The 21,795-nt window shown below is 39.5% G+C and overlaps 1 protein-coding gene across 2 annotated transcripts in view; it reads right to left on the bottom strand.

The window, feature by feature from the left end:
* Positions 1–4,137: 4,137 nt before the first annotated feature.
* LOC112151788 (junctional protein associated with coronary artery disease) overlaps positions 4,138–21,795 on the bottom strand; it is a 19,181-nt gene continuing 1,523 nt past the window's right edge. Inside the window, exons 2-4 of one of the 2 annotated variants that reach the window (XM_024280862.2) lie at positions 16,518–16,947; positions 7,352–11,214; positions 4,138–7,100 (exon numbers count right to left, since the gene is read on the bottom strand). In XM_024280862.2, coding sequence (XP_024136630.1) covers positions 7,066–7,100; positions 7,352–11,214; positions 16,518–16,840 — 4,221 coding nt within the window. In that variant the 5' untranslated portion in view covers positions 16,841–16,947 and the 3' untranslated portion in view covers positions 4,138–7,065. Of the gene's footprint in view, positions 7,101–7,143; positions 11,215–16,517; positions 16,948–21,795 lie in introns of those variants that run through there. The other variant, XM_036216372.1, reaches the window with a different exon arrangement.

The following is a 21,795-nucleotide window of genomic DNA, read 5'->3' as shown; positions in this document are numbered from 1 at the left end:
GTACTACAATTCAGCAGCACAGAGGGGACCTCGGCCTGTTACAATACCAGCTTCCTTTACCACAGGGACCACAGAGATCACGCTCAAACTCTGCAAGAATCTGCATTCTCAGATTACGTTAAAATTCTATATTTTTCTTTTATAAATATGCTATGCCTAAATTTAACACACTTTCAACTGAATCCATAACTAAAAAGGGAAATTTTCATCTTAAAATTGTATTTTACCCTATGATTAAAATCTGTTTGTTTTTGCTTGTCATGAACATATCACGTAACATATAACTTAATTTCTGTAAACAACAATGCAAAGAAAAGAAACTAATTTAAAAAAAAAAGTCATTTAGTGTTTGAACTTTTTTCTGTGCAGAATTTCAAGCAATTATTTGTTCCTCTTTAGTTAAATCATAAGTATTTTATGGTTTCAGTGTTTGTCAACATCACTGAGCTACCCAGCCACTATTTGAATCAATCTACATAAAATGTATTTTTGTGGTAAAGCAGAAAAGACCAATTAAGCTTTCTGATTGTTTATTTGTTTGTTGTTTGTCTCCATCTAGTGGTGTGTTGTTGTAACTGCAAGGCATTATCATTTTTTGCAGTTTGTCCAAATTTAAATGCAATATTTTTTGTGTGTTATAAATCATTATTAAAAGTACTTTGTGTTTAAGTCATGCTTTTCCAATATTCATATTTTGTTTTTTTTTATTTCATTATTATTTTTTTCCGTAAAGAATTAAAAATAACTGTCAGATTCACATCTCCGGTAACTTCATTCTCTTTGTTTCTGTTTTAAGTTGTAATAATGTTTTTCTTTTTTCAAACTGCTGCTGGGACAGTGGATTCCATGCACCGGTGGGTTTGAGGAGGAGTAGAGAGACAATTGTTCTTTGTGCAATAATTACAGTCTTGAAACAGGCTTGACAGGTGTGCGGGGAGAACAGACTCAGCGTTTACATGGACACCAAAGCAGCTGCTGGAGCGACAGCTGGAGATGAAGACCACTGAGGTCCGTAACGGGGAACATAAAGACACTACTGTGTCCATATGAAACATATGTTCCTGTTAAACTATACATACAAGAGGTTGTTTCTAAGGAATTATAAAAAGGAAAAAAAAGTATTTTTTCTTCAAATGCACAACATGGTGTGATGCCTTTATTCTGAAAAATGCCCCACCTCTTTAGAACATCAAGAGACTTTTGGAAGTAAACAAAAAATAGTACAGAATATTTTTTCTTTGTTTGACCTCTTTTTTGGCCATGTTACATCCCAGTTTGCTTCATTTCACAAGTCTGAAAAAGAATAATGGTTTGCCCTACAAGAGAGACGTGCTGTTAATCATGTTGATATTTTATATTTTTTATTGTATTTGCAGAAAAACACAATTGTTTTTTGGTATCTTCTTTCTTCAGGTTTTTGGAAACGATATTAAATTTGAATTCATATTTATAATGAATCCTTGACACATTTTTTAAAAGTTTTGTTGACTTTAAAGCTGATTTGTTTTGGACCTGACTCCACTAGATCCGTCTAAAGCTCTGCAGGGTAAGGCAGTGCACCATCAAGAGGAGGAATAATTCAATTTGTTACCACCATGCAGACGGAGAACGTCTGTTTTCATTAAACTGCTTTTCAAAAGCAGTTGAGATTGATTATTCCATTTAAATTTACTAAAATACTTCTGTTTCTTTTTCTCAGTAAGTCAAACATGTCACGTAATATTGTGCTGAAAAAAGTTTTATGAAAAGTATCAAAAGTGCCTCAAACAAAGCAATCTGATGGGAAAGCAAGCATTTTATAAGATATTAGCTTTTGTTCAAGGTTAAAAGAATGTAGATTTTTGTTTTCAGTGTGCAATAAATCCTTTTTACATTTTAAACACATTTAATTGTTGAAAATGTAATTCAGAAATCAGGTCGACTGTGACACCACTAAAACAAAGGTGCGACTTAAGCACACATCTCTGTAACAGGAACCGTGGTTGGTTTTATATTCTAACCACCAAAAGGAAAAGAATTTCTCCAAATTTTTGCTTATTTGATATTTAGGGAGACGTTTTCTGAGGTTTAATGCTTCACTTTCTTCTTCCTTATTGAAAGTTCCAGCTGAGGTAATATCTCTATTTCATGTTTTATTTTGTTGAGGTCCAATCCAGTTCTGCATTACCACTTCCTGTCCATCTTCACCTGGGTTCTGTTAACAGTCACACCTTCTTTGAACCCATGTGAGAAAAACTATTGGAACCTGTGACTGACAGGTGTGTTTGTTGTTGAGTGCTCAGCTCCAGGTTTGAATTTTGTCTTTTCAATCTGCAATTGCTGTAGCCCCAGCATGAAATCCAGAGTTAAAACAAACAATGTCAGATACTGTACTTTGGTTGGTCAGATCCAGATGTAAATACCTGATGTTGAAAGCTGCCTTGTAAATCATCAGATTCTATCCTGGGGCTTCGGAGCCACAAGTGGCTCTTTTATTAACGAAAAATACAAAACTATCTAAATGTTAAAAAGTGACTGTAAAGTAAGAAGTAAAGGAGAAAAAAGTAAACTAACTCAAACTTTAACTCATTTAAAAGCAGTTACAGGACAAACTACAAAGTTTTGACACATTTTTGTGCGTCCTGAACTCCAGAGAATCAATGGACGTCCATAAGCACAACCAGTATTAAGGCAGGCCGGATTATTAAGAGAATTTTCTAATTTTGAAAAATTAAGTAATTTTTAGTGTTTTAAAAAAATATGGCAGAGATCATTCAGTTATCTCCGATTTCATTTTGGTTTGTAAGATTTACATTTTTGGCAGAGAAGCACCAACAACAGTGAAATTAACTATTTTTATTTAGTCACGTGCTACTACCATTGTTCCTGCAGCGAGATGATCATATGTGACAGGGTGTCTTTTATTTTGAAAGGAAATCAGTAAATTTCGGTCACAAGTTTAAACAAAAAATACCATTTTTGTTAAATGTTTGTGTTTTATTCATGCAAAATAAACAACAGCCCATTTGTGTTTATTATGTTTGTAACAAAAGCATAAATACCAATCAATGTCTTATTTTTTAAAGGGTGAAGGAAGATTTTGTGGCTCCTACTGGAGAGTAGTGAGTGAGAAATCAACCCGAATGGCTCTTTCAGAGTTGAAGTTTGCAGACCCCTGTTCTATAGAAACTTAACCTTTATTTTGGGAATGTGACTACCAAATGGTTCATACTAGCAGCTATGGGGATGAAGCCTGGTGAGGTGGCGGCAAAAGAGTAGAGCCGACAACAAAATTGTAAAAACGAAACTAAGTTTGTTGCAAAAATCAAGTATTGAACAAGAATAAAGCTAGGAAAACCAAAATTGGGCGTCAAGATAAGATGGGAAGGTAATCTTTTTCTGCCATTAACAGAGGAGATGACTGTAAATTAGACCTATAGTTTTCATAAAATCATGAGGAAAAAACATTCAGTTTGAAAACTCTCCTATGAACAAATGTAAAAATCGGTGAATAAACTCGCTGACAATTCTTACCTCGACCAGCTATAAGATGAGGCTATTTCCGTTCTATGAGTGGAAACTCTACAAAGTGGATGTTTGGGTCTGAGCCAGAACAGTTCTCCAGCAGCTGCAAGCTTGAGGTCAATGATTCATCACTGTTTGACCCCGTACATAACCCACCTGTAGCACCGAGCATCTCCTAAAGTGCACCGAACATCCCAACAGAGGTCACTCCTGCAAATGTTTGGTCTCCTTTTAAAATAAAATAGCATACAGAGGAACTTTGAGGAGGATGGATCCTCGCCAAACCCCAGAGAACATGCTGCGAGGCTTTCACAAGTTCAGCTCAAGTATTGTGTTTGTGTGCTTTGATCCAGCAAGTGTAGCACAGTGTGACAGTCTGGCAGGGTAATTGGGCTGAAACAGCCAGTACACAAGAGTACATATGTGACAACACACACAAAATAAAAGCTCCTGTCTTGTTCTTTTAACACTCAGTCAAATATCCGAAAGTAAAGTTTGACCGGTTGTAAAACCTGATGTTCACACTGACCTTGCAGTCGTTTCTTTTTGAATTTTGCATCCATATTTGCAAAGAAAGATATCCTTTCAATATTTATGTCCAAAGTTTGAGCAGAAATTGATCACAAACACAACTTTCATGCAAAGAGTTTATTTATGAATCAGACTGCAGTAATATACAACAGTAGCACAATCATATGACCATGGATTATGCTAGTATTTATAGATAAAAAGATAAAGGCATGTCCTCAAAGAAACAAAAATGAAGGTGTTCCTTTTTGAATTACTCTAAAAATAGCTTTTGAATACTTGGCATAGTTTTGTAAATGATATTATGAAACATAATATTTTGCCCACGGGTTTGCTATTGGAGTACCAAATGCAAATATACTTTATGTAAGACATTTTCTTTCTTCCTCCCTCTTGCAGTTCATGCAAAGAAGAAAGAAGATGTCTGTGAGTACAAAAAGCACTTAAATCTCATATGAAAATATAAAATATTACAAGTGTGCATAATTACTTCATGTTTGCACATAACCTGCAGTACAAAAAGTCAAATGACACTATGTTCAAGTGTACCCAACATGCCAATTATTGGGAGCGGAGTGGGGCAGGGGTGAGTGCGTACTGAAATAGCTTTTTAAAGGTTGTTAGGGGGAGCAGTTTGCACAAAAAAAACCAGAGGCAAGGCCTTCCAGTACTCATGGTGAACTGGAGATGAGATGTGTTAGTAACGTTGGCAAGCCAGCTTCTCCTCCCTGCGATGCTGACTCTGGATTAATCTCAAACGCTGGAGCTCATGCTGTCCTCTTCTCATAAATCCTACTTCTGCTTTTATTGGAGCTTCACAGTTTAGATTTTGCATTTTCCGAATAAACAGCATGAAAGACCCACAATGCTACTGTACTGCTCCAGCCGGAGGCGTGGCAGCAAGTCATGACGGTGGGAAACAGTGCTTAGAACATACATTTTTGGCATTTTGTGGTGTGTGTGATGTAACGCACACATAATGCGACATGACTGGTTCAAATATACAAGAGATGATTCAGATGCAACGGTCTGAGTTGATCAAATGCTACAACTGTAAAATGCTACATACCAATTCTGGATGATAGAGTCCTACCGTACTGCAGATGAGGAAAAGAAACATAACAGAAAATTTAATTTTATTTAATCTTTCCCTAATAGTTGTTGATTTGGAGCTTAGAATAGCACACTACCCTGTTGTGCAGTCAGTGTTGGCAACAACAGACCTTCTCTTAAACTCCATGAAATGAAAGAAACGGAGATAGAAAGAAAAGGAATGGGTTAGAAAGAGGGATAGAAATAAGAAAGGGTGGGAAGAAGGAAAAGAAAAGAATCCAAATTTTATTGAACATGACAACGTAACGATACATGAATTGGAAGACATACAAAGACAAAGATAAAGACACAGGTCGTGTTAGACCACTAACATAGGAAATACAGTTAGGGTGGACGGAAATGTCAAATATCACAAAGAGCGTCCAACAATTACGTCTTAACTTCTGAAGAAGCGCTATCGGATAGGAAAGTTATGGCACAATCAGAAAGTTTCCATGCTGTCAGCTCTCAAGGCGATGAACCCAATTGCTCAGTGAAATCGAACTGTGTGTTCAAGGCACACCACAGGGTCATCCCAGCTTATATCGCTCTGATAAATTTTAAAGCACTAAAAAAGTATGTATACTCTCAGAATGATACTATACACAGATAGGATACTTTCAGCTTAATATAAGTAGGGAGAAATAAAACTTCATGGTTAAATACAAAATTCCTCTTCAAATATTTAAAATATATTTTATTTTGTACATTATGCAAACTGATTAACAATTTGATGATAACAAAAATAAATATTCAGTGAAATGTTTTTTTTACAGCACAGATGTATGAGGATAGATATATATATCATGAAATAAAGCACCCACCCTATGTTAAGCGCCCATATACCCTGACACGACTCCATTTCCCTGTAATACGGTCTGAATGACATGTTCACATTAAGACTTCCCACAAGGGTTCCTACAGGTAGTTCCACTATTCCACAATATTGCTCTACATTTCTTTTTTTGTTCTTTTTTGTTCTAAATTCCTAAACGTGCCTCTATTAAATAAAGTTACCGACCACCAACTCAGTCTGTGCCTTTATTGCTTCCTGAAATTACCTGGAAATTTTAGAGTTACATTGAATTGATCAGGGACAAATCAAAGACCTCGCCTGATCTGACCAGGAATTACGCATGGGCATAAAAAAGGCAGTTTTCTCTCTTCTGTGTAGAACCAGTATCATATAATAGCTTTATCATGTCATCTTGTATAGAGTCGCTCTTCACTGAAGAGATCTATGGTTTGCAGTGTGTACAAAAGCAATGAGAAACGGGATGATGGCTTTTAAAAAAAAGGCGCATTTACCTCATCTGAAAATCAAAACAGTTCTTTAGCCAAAGACAGTGATGTCCAGTTCTAAAACTGCTGTTGTCTTAACACAATCAGGTACGCAGTTTGATTTGGTGTAGTTTAAATGCAACATAACAGGTTTGTGGCAAAAACCTTTCTACATCTATAAAAGCTTTAAAAGAAACATTTACATTCATATCCTTAACGGCTCCCTTCGTAAACAAACATGTTTGTTTAGAATGCCAAACAGCTTTATCGCTATGGACAGAAGCTCTAGTATGCATGACAGAATTGCATAATGTGTGCCAATGAGAAAAGCATGGAGGGGAAGGGGGGAGAATAGAAAAAGACAAGCCGCTACAAGAGGACTAACGAGTAGAAACCTTATAGGAGGATGGGTTGGGCAAGAGCAGAAGGGGAGGCGGGAAGTCAGTTTGGAAAGGCGGAGGTGGTTAATAGGGACTCCCTTTGGCAGTGGAACAGCACTCTTAGTAGTCAATGCAGCGCCGAGGGTGAAGGTGTACACAATGCTCTTGTCGGACAAGAAGGCCATTTCAGTGTCAAGATGAGATGAAGGCATTCTAGGAGGTGGCCAGGTCACAGTGTTGGAGCTAAAACCCTCAGATGGAGATGATGGACGAGGTTTTTCTACACTGTCTTCCCTGGACTGGGGTCATGGGGCTCTGAGACGTGAAGAACAACAATATTCATTCATAATCTTCTTCTTATCAAGCTAAATAATGAAAATAAAATAAAAAAATAATGCAGTTGTTTACAAAATGATATTTAGTGATTATCATAATCAAAGTGAATTTCATTTAATAAGACAGTAAAAAAATTTCTTATGAATTACTTATCAATTAAAGCGAGTTATTGTCAACAGCTCCCAACATTTCTGAGGAGGGTAAACAACGTCTACTATGTCTGTTCTCACCTGAGAGCAATGACTTCTTCTCATCTAGCATCACTGTCTCCACTGCGACCTGCTGGAAAGGAGTGCTGTCTTGATTGTTCTCTGTGTCTACAGGAGGCTCAGGATGCAGGTCCTCCACTTCCTTATTCTCCCCTTCTGCCTCCCCATCCCCAGAGTCAGTACTCCTGATGCTCAAGCGTCTCACACGGCAAATGACATCCACCTCTCTCATCCTGGCCAGTCGTTCAACAGCCACACGACCTGGGGAAATTGCCAGCTTGTTCTGCAGCGCCTCGATTCGGTGGGAAGGCCCTTTGGTCCTCCTTTCTCCCTCCAAGCTCAGAGATAATCTTCTGTCGAGGTTTGGAGGGACGGAAAGAGGCAGTCTTTCTGGTGGAAACTCTGGTAAACTTGGAATGTCCCTCCCCAGGTGAGTTCGTAGGACAACCCGATGGTCTGAAACAGCAAATGTCCTCTTTTCTTGCTCCTGCTTGTCATCTGGTGTTGTACATTCCTCCAACTCACTTTCCATGTCAGTTGTCGTTTGGCTTGCACTACCTTCGGCTGCTCCTCCTTCATCTGCTTTCTGCTTGTTGAGCTCAACGTCTTCTGTGACAGTTTCATTAACACTTTGATCATCTGCAACTTGGGGTTCTGCAGCTAGATCAGTTTCTAAACTTAAGGATGTATATAAAAGGTCCTTTGTAGCTTCATTTGCTGGTAGGCTCTCTGCAGGATTAGATGAGATATCAACGTTTTCCATTTCAGAATCACCTGATTTCTCACCAGTTCCTTCTTGTTTTAGTGAATGCTGCTCTTTTGTTTCAGCACCCTGCTCTGACCCTGACTGGCTCAAATTAGAGTCACTTGGCTCCTCCATTTTTAAGTTTTCTGCTGGACTCGCCAATGCAGCACATTGTGGCGGACTGCCATTTTGATTGGCTGAGCTGTCCGAGCTGTTCTCCTCATGAAGTGGTGGCAATGGACCCTGTCTCATTTGATTCTCAAGCTCTCTTTTGCAAATGGGGCAATCTTCCTCAGAGTTAGCACTGAGGTCTTGAAGGAGCTCTGAGTCGTTAGATCTGGAAAGGCCAGCAGAACCTCTATTGTCTGCTGGATCTTTAGACTGACGCAAAGCCTGACAAATGTCCTCGTAATCTGGAGGACTAGTAAGGGTAGAGGCATCTTGCATGGGCTGTCGATCTGCCCATGGTACCTCAGCTGCTGTGGTCCGCATGGTTGGGCTGAAGTCACAAAGTGGTGTCTCAATGGGCTCATCTGGCAGGTCAAGTTTCACTGTCCTGCCATCGTTGCTCCGTCTACGCGAAAGATGAGCAACAACCCTGTATTCTCTGAAGCCTGTCTCCCTTGGTGGGACTGGAAGTTCTTCTCTAAGCTGCTTGCTAAATGTTACTGACTTTGTTGCTGGCCTGGAGAAAGCACTCTTGATTTCTCTGTATTCTGGGTCAACAGACCAGCTTACTGCACTGCGTCTAAGGCTGCTGGGCTTGTTGAGAGGTTCTGATGTTAGTCGAATTTTGATACGTTCAGGAATTTGGACTGAACCGTTTGAGACTTTATTGCCGGCAGTGCCTAGCTCTAAGATGTCTTTGTAGGCCTCATTAAGATCCTCTATGCACTTGTCTACACTGGGTTGCTTGTTCATCTGATGCTGCTGTTCCTCTTGAACTTCCTTCTGAATCATCTCTAGCTCCTTGACAGCATCCCATGGTCGTTGTGTGGTTGGCTTTAGTCGAAGTTGTTCAAAAGCCTCTTGCCCGCTGCTGGCTGTTGGTTTTGCCTCCTCCGCATTTCCTGAAGGTGGGACTGTTTGTTGCTGAACTGTGCTCTTGTTCAGCTGGCTGGAGAAGGTGGAGGTTAGAGAGAAGGCGCTGTTGCTTGACAATTTAAGACTTTTAACACCTTGTATGGGAAAACTAAAGGCAGTGCCCACTACAGCGCTGTTGTCAGAAGCAACCTCAGTGCCAGGAGGGGCAGGTTCTTGTTGTGCTTCCTTGTTTTCAGAAGTGGGTTTTTCGGCCTCTGGGCTAGTTTGAGTCTCCTGGTCTCTATACTGATTTGCAGGCCAGGATCCAGAGAGTTTGAGCTCCTTGTAATGATTTATTTTAGGTGGTCTACAGGGTAATTTTTTAAACATTTTGCTGCTTGCTCTACTGCTCGCTTTGCTGCTTGCTATGCTACCAGTTAGTGCTTGCAGTTCAGCTTCCGCTGAAGATGTGCTTTGGAGACTTTGGTTTGTTAAATGGCCTGTTTTGTTGTCACTCGGACTGCCTGCTGGATCTGGCGACTTCTCGTTGTTGTTATTCTGATCACGAATTGTCCCAGTGAGCTGCGGTGTCGCAGGGACAGACACCAAACAGAAGATAGTTTCACTAAGTCTCTTTTTTAGATTCTTAGATTTGTCTTTCTCTTGTGGTTCTGGTTGTTCCACTTTCTTTACCTCTGTCACAGTTTCAGAGACACCCTGGTCTGGCAGCTTACACGGTGGTGGTGGAGGTTTACCAAGAATTGAAGAGGGAAGAAATTGACTACGGTTTTGTTCAGGACCTACACTGTTACTCTTCTTGATAATGACCTTGTTGCACCATCGATTACTGGTGTCGTTGTCGCTGGGAGCTGCTTTGCGTGTTTCGGTATTGGGAGCTGGCTGCTGTTGGGAAGGAAAGGCACTATCATGTGTAGATTGTCCTAAAGTCTTAGCGGATGGAATCTCTTTGTTGATGTTATGGATTTTGTCTGAGTCGGTTAGAGAAGTTCCGCTAGGCCCTCCTGAGATTTGCTTCACCCTTGGTTCTTCAATGGGTAGTTGACGAGTATGACCTGTTTCTTCTTCAGGCCCAGAATGAACCTGTTTTCTATAGGATGCAGCGCGCTCTCCATAATATTCCAACCATGAGCCACTCCCTTGCCTGGAAAACCACCTTCCAGGATCAGAGCTAGACATCTGCAAAGCTTCAGCTCTCCATCTAAAGTTTGCCAGTTCATTGCGGTTGATAGTAACTGCTCTTGGGGGTGGTGCTCTTTTATAGGAGGGGGGTGGGATGTAGCCAGGTGGCTCCATTCCAGAGATGGCAGAGTGTTGTGCGAAATAGTCTTGCCGCAAATCCATCCCCCTTGAGTAGTATATAGATCTGTCCTTTTGTTTGGCACCCTGGTCTATAGCAAGCATTTCAGCGCTACCCCTGGTCTGCTGGTGAATCTCATATGAAGGAGGCTTTAAAGGCCGGCTGAACCTGGGCTTTGGTAAAAGTGCAACATGGCTACTTGGCCCAGCATTCCTACTCCACCTGTCCCTTACACCACCATAAACATACCGGCTGTAGGGTCCAGAGAAAACAGTGCTGCTTAATCTCTGTCTATCCGGTAAGCTAGGTCTTGATGGAATGAGCTCTCTACTGTCAGTTCCATCAGGTGACAAAACTCTGGGGAGAGACTGAGACTTTGTTTTAGTTCTAGGATGAAAGAAACCCTCAGGTGTCCTTAGACGATACTGGTCTCTGGCCCACCTTTCGCCGTCCCCATCTGACAGCTGCCTCCCCAGACCAACAGCAGGCCTCCAGTCCTCTGTACCAAGACTTTGGCACTTCCTTTCCCCAGTCACCCTGAGCTGACCAGGGCCTGCTTCTGGATCCCTTAACCAGGAAAGATCCTCCCATAGCTGCTGCGCTTGCCTCTCGGCTCTGTATTCCTCTGCAGTGATCAGGGCCTGTGGCCTCCAGGCTCCAGCGGAAGCCCTTAGCTCCCTGCCATCAGCATAGTCCAAAAGGATGCTGAAGTCTTGACCTCGCCTCCGCCAATAGGAAAGATCCCTCTCATCGTAGCTCAGAGGTTCCGAATAAGTCAAACTGGGAACATCGTAGAATCTATAAAAAACAAAAAAGGTCATCATTAACAGAGTCAGTGCTGTTGTTTCAACAAAAGAATTACAGGCATTTATAAACATGCCAATGTATAATGTCTTTGTCTTACAAGTTAAATAAAAGTATTGTTTATTGGTGTACTTGGAAATATATATTTTAATATACCGTATTTTACGGATTATAAGTCTATTTTTTTTTCATAGATTGGCCAAGGGTGCGACTTATACTGAGGAGCAACTTATTGTGATTTTTTTTTAGACATCAATAGGCTCATGTATTTGTTATTTTCTCCACTAACAACCGGTTGCCTTTTAGCGGTTGTTTCCCCAATCACTAGAGGGCAGGAATCGCGTTCGGTGTTAAATGCAACGTTACGTACAGTAGGGCTTGTTGAATTTGTTCATAATTGTTGGACTTTTCTCTTAAAAGTGTGACTAATACTCCAGAGTGACTTGTATATGTTTTTTTTCTTCTTCATTGTGAATTTTTTTGCTCCTGGGACTTATAGTCCAGAAAATACGTTTGTATATATACAGACATGGACAAAATTGTTGGTACCTCTCAGTTAAAGAAGGACAAACCCACAATTCTCACCGAAATCACTCAAAACTTACAGAAGTAACAATAAATAAAACACCTGTGATGTCAATTAAAGGACACACCTGAGTAATTCATGTCACTCTGGTCAAATAGTTTTCAATCTTTCATTGAGGTACCATCATTTTTGTCCAGGCCTGTTTCATTAGTTTGTTTTTTAAATAATTATGTTAATCAACAATTCAAAATTGATGGCTGATTTTGATTGTTTATATTTTCAAAAATTTTTTATTTATTGTTATTTTTGTAAGTTTCAAGTGATTTCAGTGAGAATTGTGGGTTTGTCCTTCTTTAACTGAGGGGTACCAACACTTTTGTCCACGTCTGTGTGTATATATATATATATATATAAACTTTCACAAATTCATATTTCTTTCTTTTTATTATTTTTTTTTATGTCTTTTAACATAACAAGTGGCCCATCTATATGTTCATTCAAAGACAGTATTTTGGCTTTCCAGCACGACGTAATCAAGTAGAGACTGCACATATGAGACAGATGCGCTTAAGTCAGCAACTCTAAAGTCCCTTGAAGACACCATGAAATTTAGATGCTACTGCAATATGATCTGCATATTAAATTATGCTGACCCTGTCTTGGAAGCTGGTCATCTGGCCAGCGACAGTGGCTCTTTAAGCCTCGGCAAAAACATCCCATTACCCGATGAGATGTAAAAGCAAAAGGGTCTGTATGCTCTATTTTATTTGATCACATCCCCTCACTCGGCAAGATTAAACAATGTCTTTAAAAAAATATAGCACAATCGACAGATACAAGACATAAAAAAGTGCATACAAGCTTTCCATCTTTTTTTATCATGAAACCACAGAAAGTAGTTTAAAAGGAAACTTGATTAGAGGAAAAGGTGTGGTTGTAAAGCAGGCTCAGTTTGAAATATCAAAAGCTAAAATATAGGAAAGAGCTCAATAAAAAAGTGGAATTAATCTGTACAATAAACTAGGACTAACAGCATTTTTGGGTGTAAAGCTAAAAAAATAGAGCTCACATGAGTTTTTGTGAACAACACTATATAAAATAATATTTTTCATATTATTGTAATAATGCTGTAAATACCAGGTAGTTTTTGCAATTCTTCTTTCCTACTGCACCTTTGATCAAAAGTTTGACCCCCGCCTACTACTCAAAAACTTTTGAGCATAGTGATTGACCCTCCACCTGTAAAAAGATAACATCAAAGAGGCCGGAACCACTGAAGACTTAATGAGGCCAAAATCTCTTAAAGGGCTCAAGAAAAATATTTCAAATGTAAGTAACAAAATCAAAAAACACAGGTGTCAGAAATGTCAAAAGGAAGTTTTTAAATTATTATGGGATGGCCACAGGGCTTGGCAGTCACTTAGTGGCAAAGAGTGAAATTTGGCAATTTTTGCATTTTGCACTATATGGGAAACAAATGAGTCTTCTGAGCTTGGATTTTTGTTTTTTTGTCATGTTCTGTTCACTCGTCAGCCACTACAGGTTAAGGCTGATTGTTCAAAGCTGTCTTTATTAATATAATCACCCTCAGTCTATTTAAGTGACGGGTTTTCAGTTTTTCATTTTATGTTGCTTCTGGGGTTTTGTCATGTTTCAAATTATTTATTAAATGTTTTAGTGTCTATCACAAAGCCTGGTCTCCTGCATGTTTAGTCCTACATCACCAGCTCTTGACAAAATGAAAACTTTTGTCTGATCACACAAACACCGCCAGCTTAAATCTACAACCACAACCAAAGTCTCATTGACCTTTAACCTCGATGACCTTGAATTAAAGGGTAACACAATAGGGCAGCTGGAGGCTGACTCCGCTCACAGCCCATATTTGAAAAATGTTGGAAAAAAAGGGGGGCGGGGGGGCTAAGCAGGGTAAGTTTGGTTTGAATGTGTGATTGACAAATCCACAGTTAAACGTTTATTACAAATCCCATCGCCAGGGCGGAATTTGCTGGATTCAACTCCAATTGAACTAAACCACTGTTGCTTATCTTTCAAGTCTACTGGAAAGTTGTGCAAGCCAGCAGATTTTTGACAACCGATGGCAATGCACCTATGAGCCATGCTAAAGCTAATACGATAACGACAGAACGTCAGAGAATCAAAGATGGGCCGGGCTTTTATATTGGAGCTGCTGGAGCATGAAACTTCTGAAAGGACATTGTACTAACACCAGTTGACCAATCACAAAATTCAACTGTGATAACTCATTTCAACCTGTAGGGGGCAGCACACAGGCAGTTTTAGACAAGTTTCAAGAATTAAACAAGCATATTTTAAATGGTCAAAAATATGCCAAGGACCAACAGACAGCACTTTTAAAGCCTCATTTATACAGGTCAACAGCAAAAAAAAGTTGATTTAGTGTTTAGTTACCCTTCAGAAAAAAAAAAAGATTTATCATCTATAAATTTAAACTCCTAGGGATTTTGATCAATTGCCTTATAACTTCTCGAGCATCATTGGGAATCTACTTTGGAAAAAACAATGAAATCAGAAGTTGGGTCCCTGCCATGAAAATTCTACTTTTGGGGGTTTTAAATGGATTTTACTGTTCATTCCTCACTATAAGTACCCCAAGACGGTATTTTGATCCGTTCATTTAATCCTCTAAAAACCTGCATCGTCTGCAGCAGCCCCTCCCATACCCATGAAAACCAGCGGCTGGAAACGTGCTGATGTAAGATCGATGGCAACAGCTCCCTCCAGGAAGAGTCTGCTCTGACAGCTCCGCCCCCAGACTAACAACCCTCTATTTATCCCCTTATCCAGTAATAATCAGAAGAAAAAACTTTAATTTTGGATGCAGAATACCATATATCTCCCAGTGTCCTGCCTTCAATAAATTCCAGCTCAAATAGGTGTTTGTTACTTTTTTTACGTGCTGCTCCTTTAAGACACGCCCCAAGTCCCGGTCCGGCACAGCCGTGAAGGAGCCGTGCGCGTTGTGGAGCAGTGAAGGGATGGCCAGGCCAGCTAAAGGCAGATATATCGTATGTGCATCCGTCTTTAAAGAAGTTTGGGTTATTTTCGTGGGAGAAATACAGACATACTGCCACAGACTCTAGGATGTTGTCATGGAGCCGACTGCAGCCGCACTGAGCGGCAAGCGGAGCTTCAGGAATCGAGCTGTTTTACTTCCGGGTAGGGAAAAACTCATGAAATATAACTTAAAATTTCATAAATAATGTATTTTTTAGTGGTCCAAAGGTAATGTATGATCTTATATATAGATATAGTTCACTCTGATAGCCTTAAGAAAATCATGGTGGGGCCCCTTTAAACAAGGTCAGCGTGGTTAGCTTCGAAAGTGGCGCTTCCCTGTTGCTCGCATATTTTATTTTTTTTATCCGAATTTTGTCAAAAGTTAATGGATGAATCCTTGGCTCGAGCTAAACGAAATGATGTGACATACAGTATGAACATTTCTAGGAATGAGGACATGGTTAACAAAAAACCTCTGTTGCTAGGGAAATCCAAAAATGTACTTTAGCCGATTCCTCTAAAAATCACATAGACCCGTCCGTTACCTCAAAGTGATCAAAAAATAAAATGGTTGCTATGGAGATAAAACTAACAGAAAAGCCACCACTTATTCAAAAAAAAGAAAAAAAAAGAAAAAGTGGTTATTTTTTAACTTTGACCAGAGTGGCAGGGGCAGAAGGGGAGAGTGGAGGGGGGTAGCTGCTCAGCCAATTAGGACTAAGGGTTAAAAGGTTGTTGTAAGGCGGGGGCAGATAATGCAATTTAACGCCTTCTGCCACTTTAATTTAACTTTGATAATAAAGTGTTTTTTTTCAGTCAAATTATCCAAATAAATTTTATGTCATTTTCAATTTTAGTCAAGTAATGACCCATTTCTAGCAATAACCATCAATAGTCATAAACCGGAGTTGCTTAAGTCTGCCTGGTGACACAGACACTTGGTAGCAAATCATTAAAGGTTTTGATCAGAAATGCTGCAGTAGGACCTGCACTGTCTCCAGCGCGGATGAATTTTGTTACAGCAGAGCCTCCTGATGATTTGCAGTTGGTAAAATCTTACAAAATAAATCTGATGATGAAAATCTTTTTTAATATTCAGGGTCTGCAGTTATGGAAGTGATCTAAAAGAAAGAGTCCGCACTGCACTAAAGCACTCTTCGTCAGTGCACTCATTCATCTCAGCAGCAATGTCAATGGATCATCTTCAGCAGCATATGCTACTGTATGGTGGGTTGGAGCTGCGCTGTGCATACTTGCCCAGCAACATGCTTACATCACAGAGCACGTGCTGGGCGTGATTCAGTGTGCCAGTGTTTACAGTGGAGTGATTACGCTCCTGTCTTGAGGCATGTTCACCCTCCCTCCGTTTGCTGACTGTCTAGTGCTGCTGTTTGCATCTGCCCGCCTGGTCGCGGCTGCAGAGGGAGAGACGGCTCTACGGAGGAGCAAGCCCCATCCCTCCCATCCCCACGGAGGAGTCTGAACGGCTCCACAGAGTAGTGAGGCACATTTTATATTTCTTCACATTTCACCATAAGAAATGTCAGCAGTCCTGCTGCAGCCAGTCTTCTCTTGAAGGAGGGGAAGAGAGGAGAAGGGAGGAAAAAAAAACCCTGCGCAGTGCAGACTCAGTTTTGCATGCAATACTGAAGTGAGAAGATAATGGAGAAGAGAATAGAGAAGGTAAAAGGGTGTGGGGGATTGCAGAAGACAGGGAAAAAATACTCACCCACTATCTGTGGCGAGAGAATCACCCAAGGGCTGAGCGTCACCTAGGATACCGATGCCGGCTTCTTTTCTCCTCTGGTTCCTTTCCGCGCTCTCGTTGTCGGTGGGGTAGGCCTTCACCAGCACCTGCCTGCTGCCGTAGATGCCTGTGATGGACGCCCCCCTCTCTGCCTCGTTCCCGTTCAGAGTCCCCCGGCCCGCCCTGTTGTCCACAAGTTCGCGCTGGCCGTCGGCGGGGCGCTTTTCATAAGGCGTGGCAGACGGAGGGCCGCTCTTGGGCAGTTTGTATCCGTGTGAAATGAGGAGGTCCTCCACGCTGTACATGATAGCAACGCTCTCACTTCAGGGCAGGAGGGCAAAGGTGGGTGTGTTGCCTTATGCGCAGTGCTGCTGGTGGAAGCTGGAGCCCGGTTGCTCAGCAGCAGCCATCACTAAGGAGAGAACAGGGAGGGAACATGTAACAGCATGCACCTAAACTGAATGTGTCATTCTCAAAACAAACCGGCTGATCTGACAAACAGATGCGTCTTTTTGAAGGTGTGCTGATGGGGTTTTTTATCTGCAGATGCACAAACACTTATGGCTCTCGGTGGACAACAGCAATTTATCAAAAGGTCATCCTAAGTTTTCTTTTATAGTTTGCTACTAAAAACCAAGGTCAAAGGAGAAGATGATATTTTTGCATCACGTTAATAAATTCACGACAAATACTTTTAATCTAATCCCTTTCGGGTCCAAAATAGCTGTCAATTGTTCATTAATTGAATAATTGGGAGTTGTTAGTCAAATGACTAAATCGTTGACTAAATGATGGTTTCTTGCCCTTTTGTGAGGCAGCAGAACAGTGGAAAATTAGATTTGACCCGAACAAAAGGCAGTTCTAGTTGAAACATTGGTCCTCGGCCGTGACAATCCCTCATTCTCCTGACACTCTGAGCAGCGTTTGGACCCACATTTACTGCAGTAATGCTCACTGGCAAAAGCACAAATTACAAGGACAGGGGGTTTTCTGTGTTAAAGTAAAAACAAGCAGATACAGGGGGTTGACTGACAGACAATAATCTGTATATTCACATTTATACGGAAGAAGGCAAAGGAAAGTGCAGTCCAATAATCCTTTTAAACAATTAAAATTAATGAGTTCATATGCAACAATAATTTAAGTTGCATCAATTCACATGGATTTAAAAAAAAAAAAAAACTAAAGATTCCAACGGTGTTTTTGATGTTCTTAACATGTTCTTGTATTGTTTTTCTGATGATGGAGGACACATATAAAAGAACTGAAGCTTAAAACTGCATTTCTGAGATATTTCTTTGCTTAAATCGTGGTATTAGTTGTAAATGAGAATATTGTTCATAATCTGTTCTGCCTAGATACATTAAGTGTAAAGAAAATTAAATCATAAGCAGATAATTTATTGGATCTGATGCATCCACTAGCAGACAAATAGATCCATGAACATCTTTGTTTTCCTCGTCTGAGCTGAAATCTGGATCTAAACTGTACGGCTGGATAGCTCCAAGTATTTCTCGTCATTTTTGTTTCACCAATAATGTTAGGTTCGGGTTGTGAGAGGCTGTACACTAGTGGGAGAGGGTGTAAAAATAAAGGGATGATGGGATATCAATAGAGGCTTACTTCATTCCAACGGTCCCACCCACAACTCAAGTCAATTTTTAAACTATGTCCTCGAAAACAGCTTCTTTTGAAAACATTTTGGCTAAAAAAAAAAGCATAATCATAATTAAAAAAACACTGGGAATGGTATTACTACTAATAAAATTGTAGTGTATTTACTGATTCAATATTTTAGAACTATTCCTGATTCGGTTTGACCAGCTCAGTGGCCTAGTGGTAGAGTGTCCACAAGGTGACAGGGAGACTAGATTTGAATCCACAAAGGAAGTGTGCCAAAGAGCTGCACTGCAGCCTCACACTGATTGGGTATGAGCATCACTTGAGGTTGTAGGGTCTCTGCATCCACAGGGACTGGGTAAAAAGAATGAAAATCAATACACTTTAACTTCAATGATATTATGTAAAAATCACCATTTATTTAATTATGTTAGAGATATTCTGTTTTTGCCCTGCGACAGACTGGCGACCTGTCCAGGGTGTACCCCGCCTTCGCCCATCAGTAGCCGGGATAGGCTCCGGCACCCCGCGACCCCGAAAGGGAAGAAGCGGTCAGGAAAATGGATGAATATTCTGTTTTTAGAAAAATATTTTTGTCTGCTTTGCAATAAAAATAACTCTTAAAAACCAGTCAAGACACAATTGACTAAAAAAGCACAAATGAAAGCAACATTAAAGAATTTCTGCAAAGAACAACATTTATGTGTTTTAGATCGCGTCTGATGCATCTGAAACTACATTTTTGCCCTCTCACCCATTCTTTTTGGTTCACACGAGCTGGAACATTTATTTTTTGTAAACACAGTTCATAATTTATCAGTTTGATCATTTTTGCAATTCTATACTACATATGCATTGATTATGTTTCAGTGAGATAGACTAAAACATATCAGATAAGTTCCTAAACAGCTTAAAACATCGTAAGTTGTAGGTGGAATTCAGTTAAAACCAGCAAAAACTCAAAAAAAATTGCCACTACTAGACAAACTAACGCGTATGTTTTTGAAGAGGTGAAACAAGGTAATTCAATTTATCTTTGACTTTTTATTGTTTTGTTTTTTGGTAGCAAATCTAAACAAAAATCAACCTTTATACTTGTGCAACAAGATGGCACAAAAATCAAGGTGTACTTTCATGTCTGCATAATGAAGTCGTCTGTTAAGTTGCTGCGCTCTCGTCCGTGTGCGTCTCTGGCTGAAGTGCGGCTGTCCGTCCGATGCATTAATTATAGCTGCAACAGTCTGTCCTGCCTGGAGATGACAGCAGAGCTTTCAAACAGAAAACCTCTATCAAAGCTTTGCCACACATTTCAGAAAAAAAGTCTTCATGAAGGGCTTGAGGGATAATAAATCTGTTTGTACGTAGTACATCATATACTTTTCATTGTGTGCTCTAGTTTAATATTGCAGATGAATCAAAACTTTTTAAAAAGCCTTTAATGTTATTGGTCAATTCAGTTTCAGGGATTAAAGTTTCTAATTATCTTTCTTTTTATTTATTTATTAATTTTTGAGGTCATTATGTGTTAGTCTGATTCTGCCCATTATAATATATTACAATAAACTCACAAGTTTTTAAAGTATAGAACACAATTATCAAGGAATGATTGGAAACATTTGCACTCAAAACAAATGACTGCAATTCCATTTTTTTTTTGTTTTTTCAAGTGTTCCATGATGTAAACTGCAGCAGCTGTATTTTTCTTTGCAGGCAAAAAATGCATCTGCTTATGATCAGAAGAAATGACGATATTTCACGCAGGAGAGCTGCAAAACTGTGTATATATTACATTGCAACAACAGAAAATATTCAGCAAAAGCAAAGAACAGACTTTAAAAAATGCACAAAACAAGTGATTAAAACAATGTGGTGCAATTACAAGTTTGTGCCATATTTAATTACATCTGAACTTCCTGCATTAACTACTTCTTTTTCTTTGGCTTCAAGCCAGCGTGGTGGAAGATAAATCTCTCAAGAATGAAGTTTGAACAGATTATTTCTGCTTCCAATCCTAAATTTCCATGAAATCCTCGTAGAGCAGCAACACTTTGGTGCTTTGCGATGGGTGTGGTCTGCCGCTTAGCGCATCCATCACTCTTCTGTTTTAAAAGTGACATTTAAGTGAGACTCTTGTAAATCTGTTTCTCAGACATGATAAATCATTGTTTTGAATCCACTGTTAAGGACTTACTCTGATGAAAATGGTGCTTTTTACATGTTCTTGTGGCATTTTTCTGATGATGGAGGACTTGTATACAGAAAATTAAACTGTAAGTTGCATTTCTGAGTATTTATTTTTTCAAATTGTTGCGAATTAGAAGAAAAAAAAAGTTAGAAATAGTTTGTAGCTGTGACACAGAAAATACAAAACAAAATCAGAACCAAAACTGTACGGCTCAGTGGCTTCGATGTTGCTCGCCATTGTTGTTGCACCGCTAATGTTAGGTTTGGGTTGTAAGCTAGCGAGAGAGTATGTAAACAGATAGATGACAGGAAGTAGGAACAGTCCATAACTCTGAGACGAATTTCTAATAAACTACAATGCAGAAACTACAGAAAATGACGGGTTTTTATTTTTTTATTTTGACTAATCATACGGATAGACAATATGGGTAAAACATAAAATCTCAGATGTTTTCATTCCAAATTAAACTTTTAATTGATTTATTCTGGTGCATGCACTTGTTTTTGTTTCTAAACCAGCTTTTTTCTCTCTCTCTCTCTCTGAGCAAGCTCCTCTATGCTAGCTACTGCTTTCATATCTGCATTTTGGTGAGCTGACCTTACTCCAAACAACGGAAGCCCAAGAGAGTGAGTGTTGGGAGAATAAAATCTAGATTTTTTTTTCCTTTTTTTTTTTTTTCCCAAAAATGAATCGTCTAGAACAACAAGTTCAAATTCAATCAACAAAATCGATTTATCGCCCAGCTCTACATAATCATGATGTTAAGACCACTGGGAACGCTTTCATCATAAGATGATCACATGACCTTAAACTCCTGAAACCCTGAAATAAATGGACTTCACTTTACAAAAATAAACAAAAAACGTCCCTCTATGAGAAAATCCTTTAACCATTTTGGGATATTTTTACAGCAAAGTAAATGAATACCAAAATAAAAGCATAAATAACTTGATATGCAGCATTATGAATCTAATTGCTTACTAAGGCAAATAAATAACCTTATATACATCAGTTAGATTATTTGCAGCAATCTTTACTATTGATAAACTGATTACTATAACACTGCAGCACTTTCTAACTGAGATCAGCAAACTCAAATGGATTGACCTTAAAGTGACCTTAACATTTCCCCGCTCAGAACTTTGTCAACGTTGCTTTCCTGAGTTGCGTTTCTTGTGCTTATTTAAACGGTTTTGCTTGTTTCGTTGCAAAACTTCAAATCATTAATAAACCTGGACATTGTGGAGCATTAAAGGCCTAAAATGTATGCGAGGAAAATCCACAGTGATGATTTTGTCAAGGACACAAGTGGAAACAGAGCAGTTCACTAAAAAGCAGAGCTAAAACGGCGTTAGGAACCATCAAGCAAGGAAAGAAAGAAGAGTTTCTGATAAACTCAAACTATTTCCCACTGTTTACGTTTGGTAAATGCAGGAGGAAGATGGGGAGGGGGTT

Source organism: Oryzias melastigma, linkage group LG17, assembly GCF_002922805.2.
Source record: "Oryzias melastigma strain HK-1 linkage group LG17, ASM292280v2, whole genome shotgun sequence".
Lineage (NCBI taxonomy): Eukaryota > Metazoa > Chordata > Actinopteri > Beloniformes > Adrianichthyidae > Oryzias > Oryzias melastigma.
The sequence above is the reverse complement of the archived record's forward strand: the minus strand, read 5'-3'. Positions and strand labels throughout refer to the sequence as shown.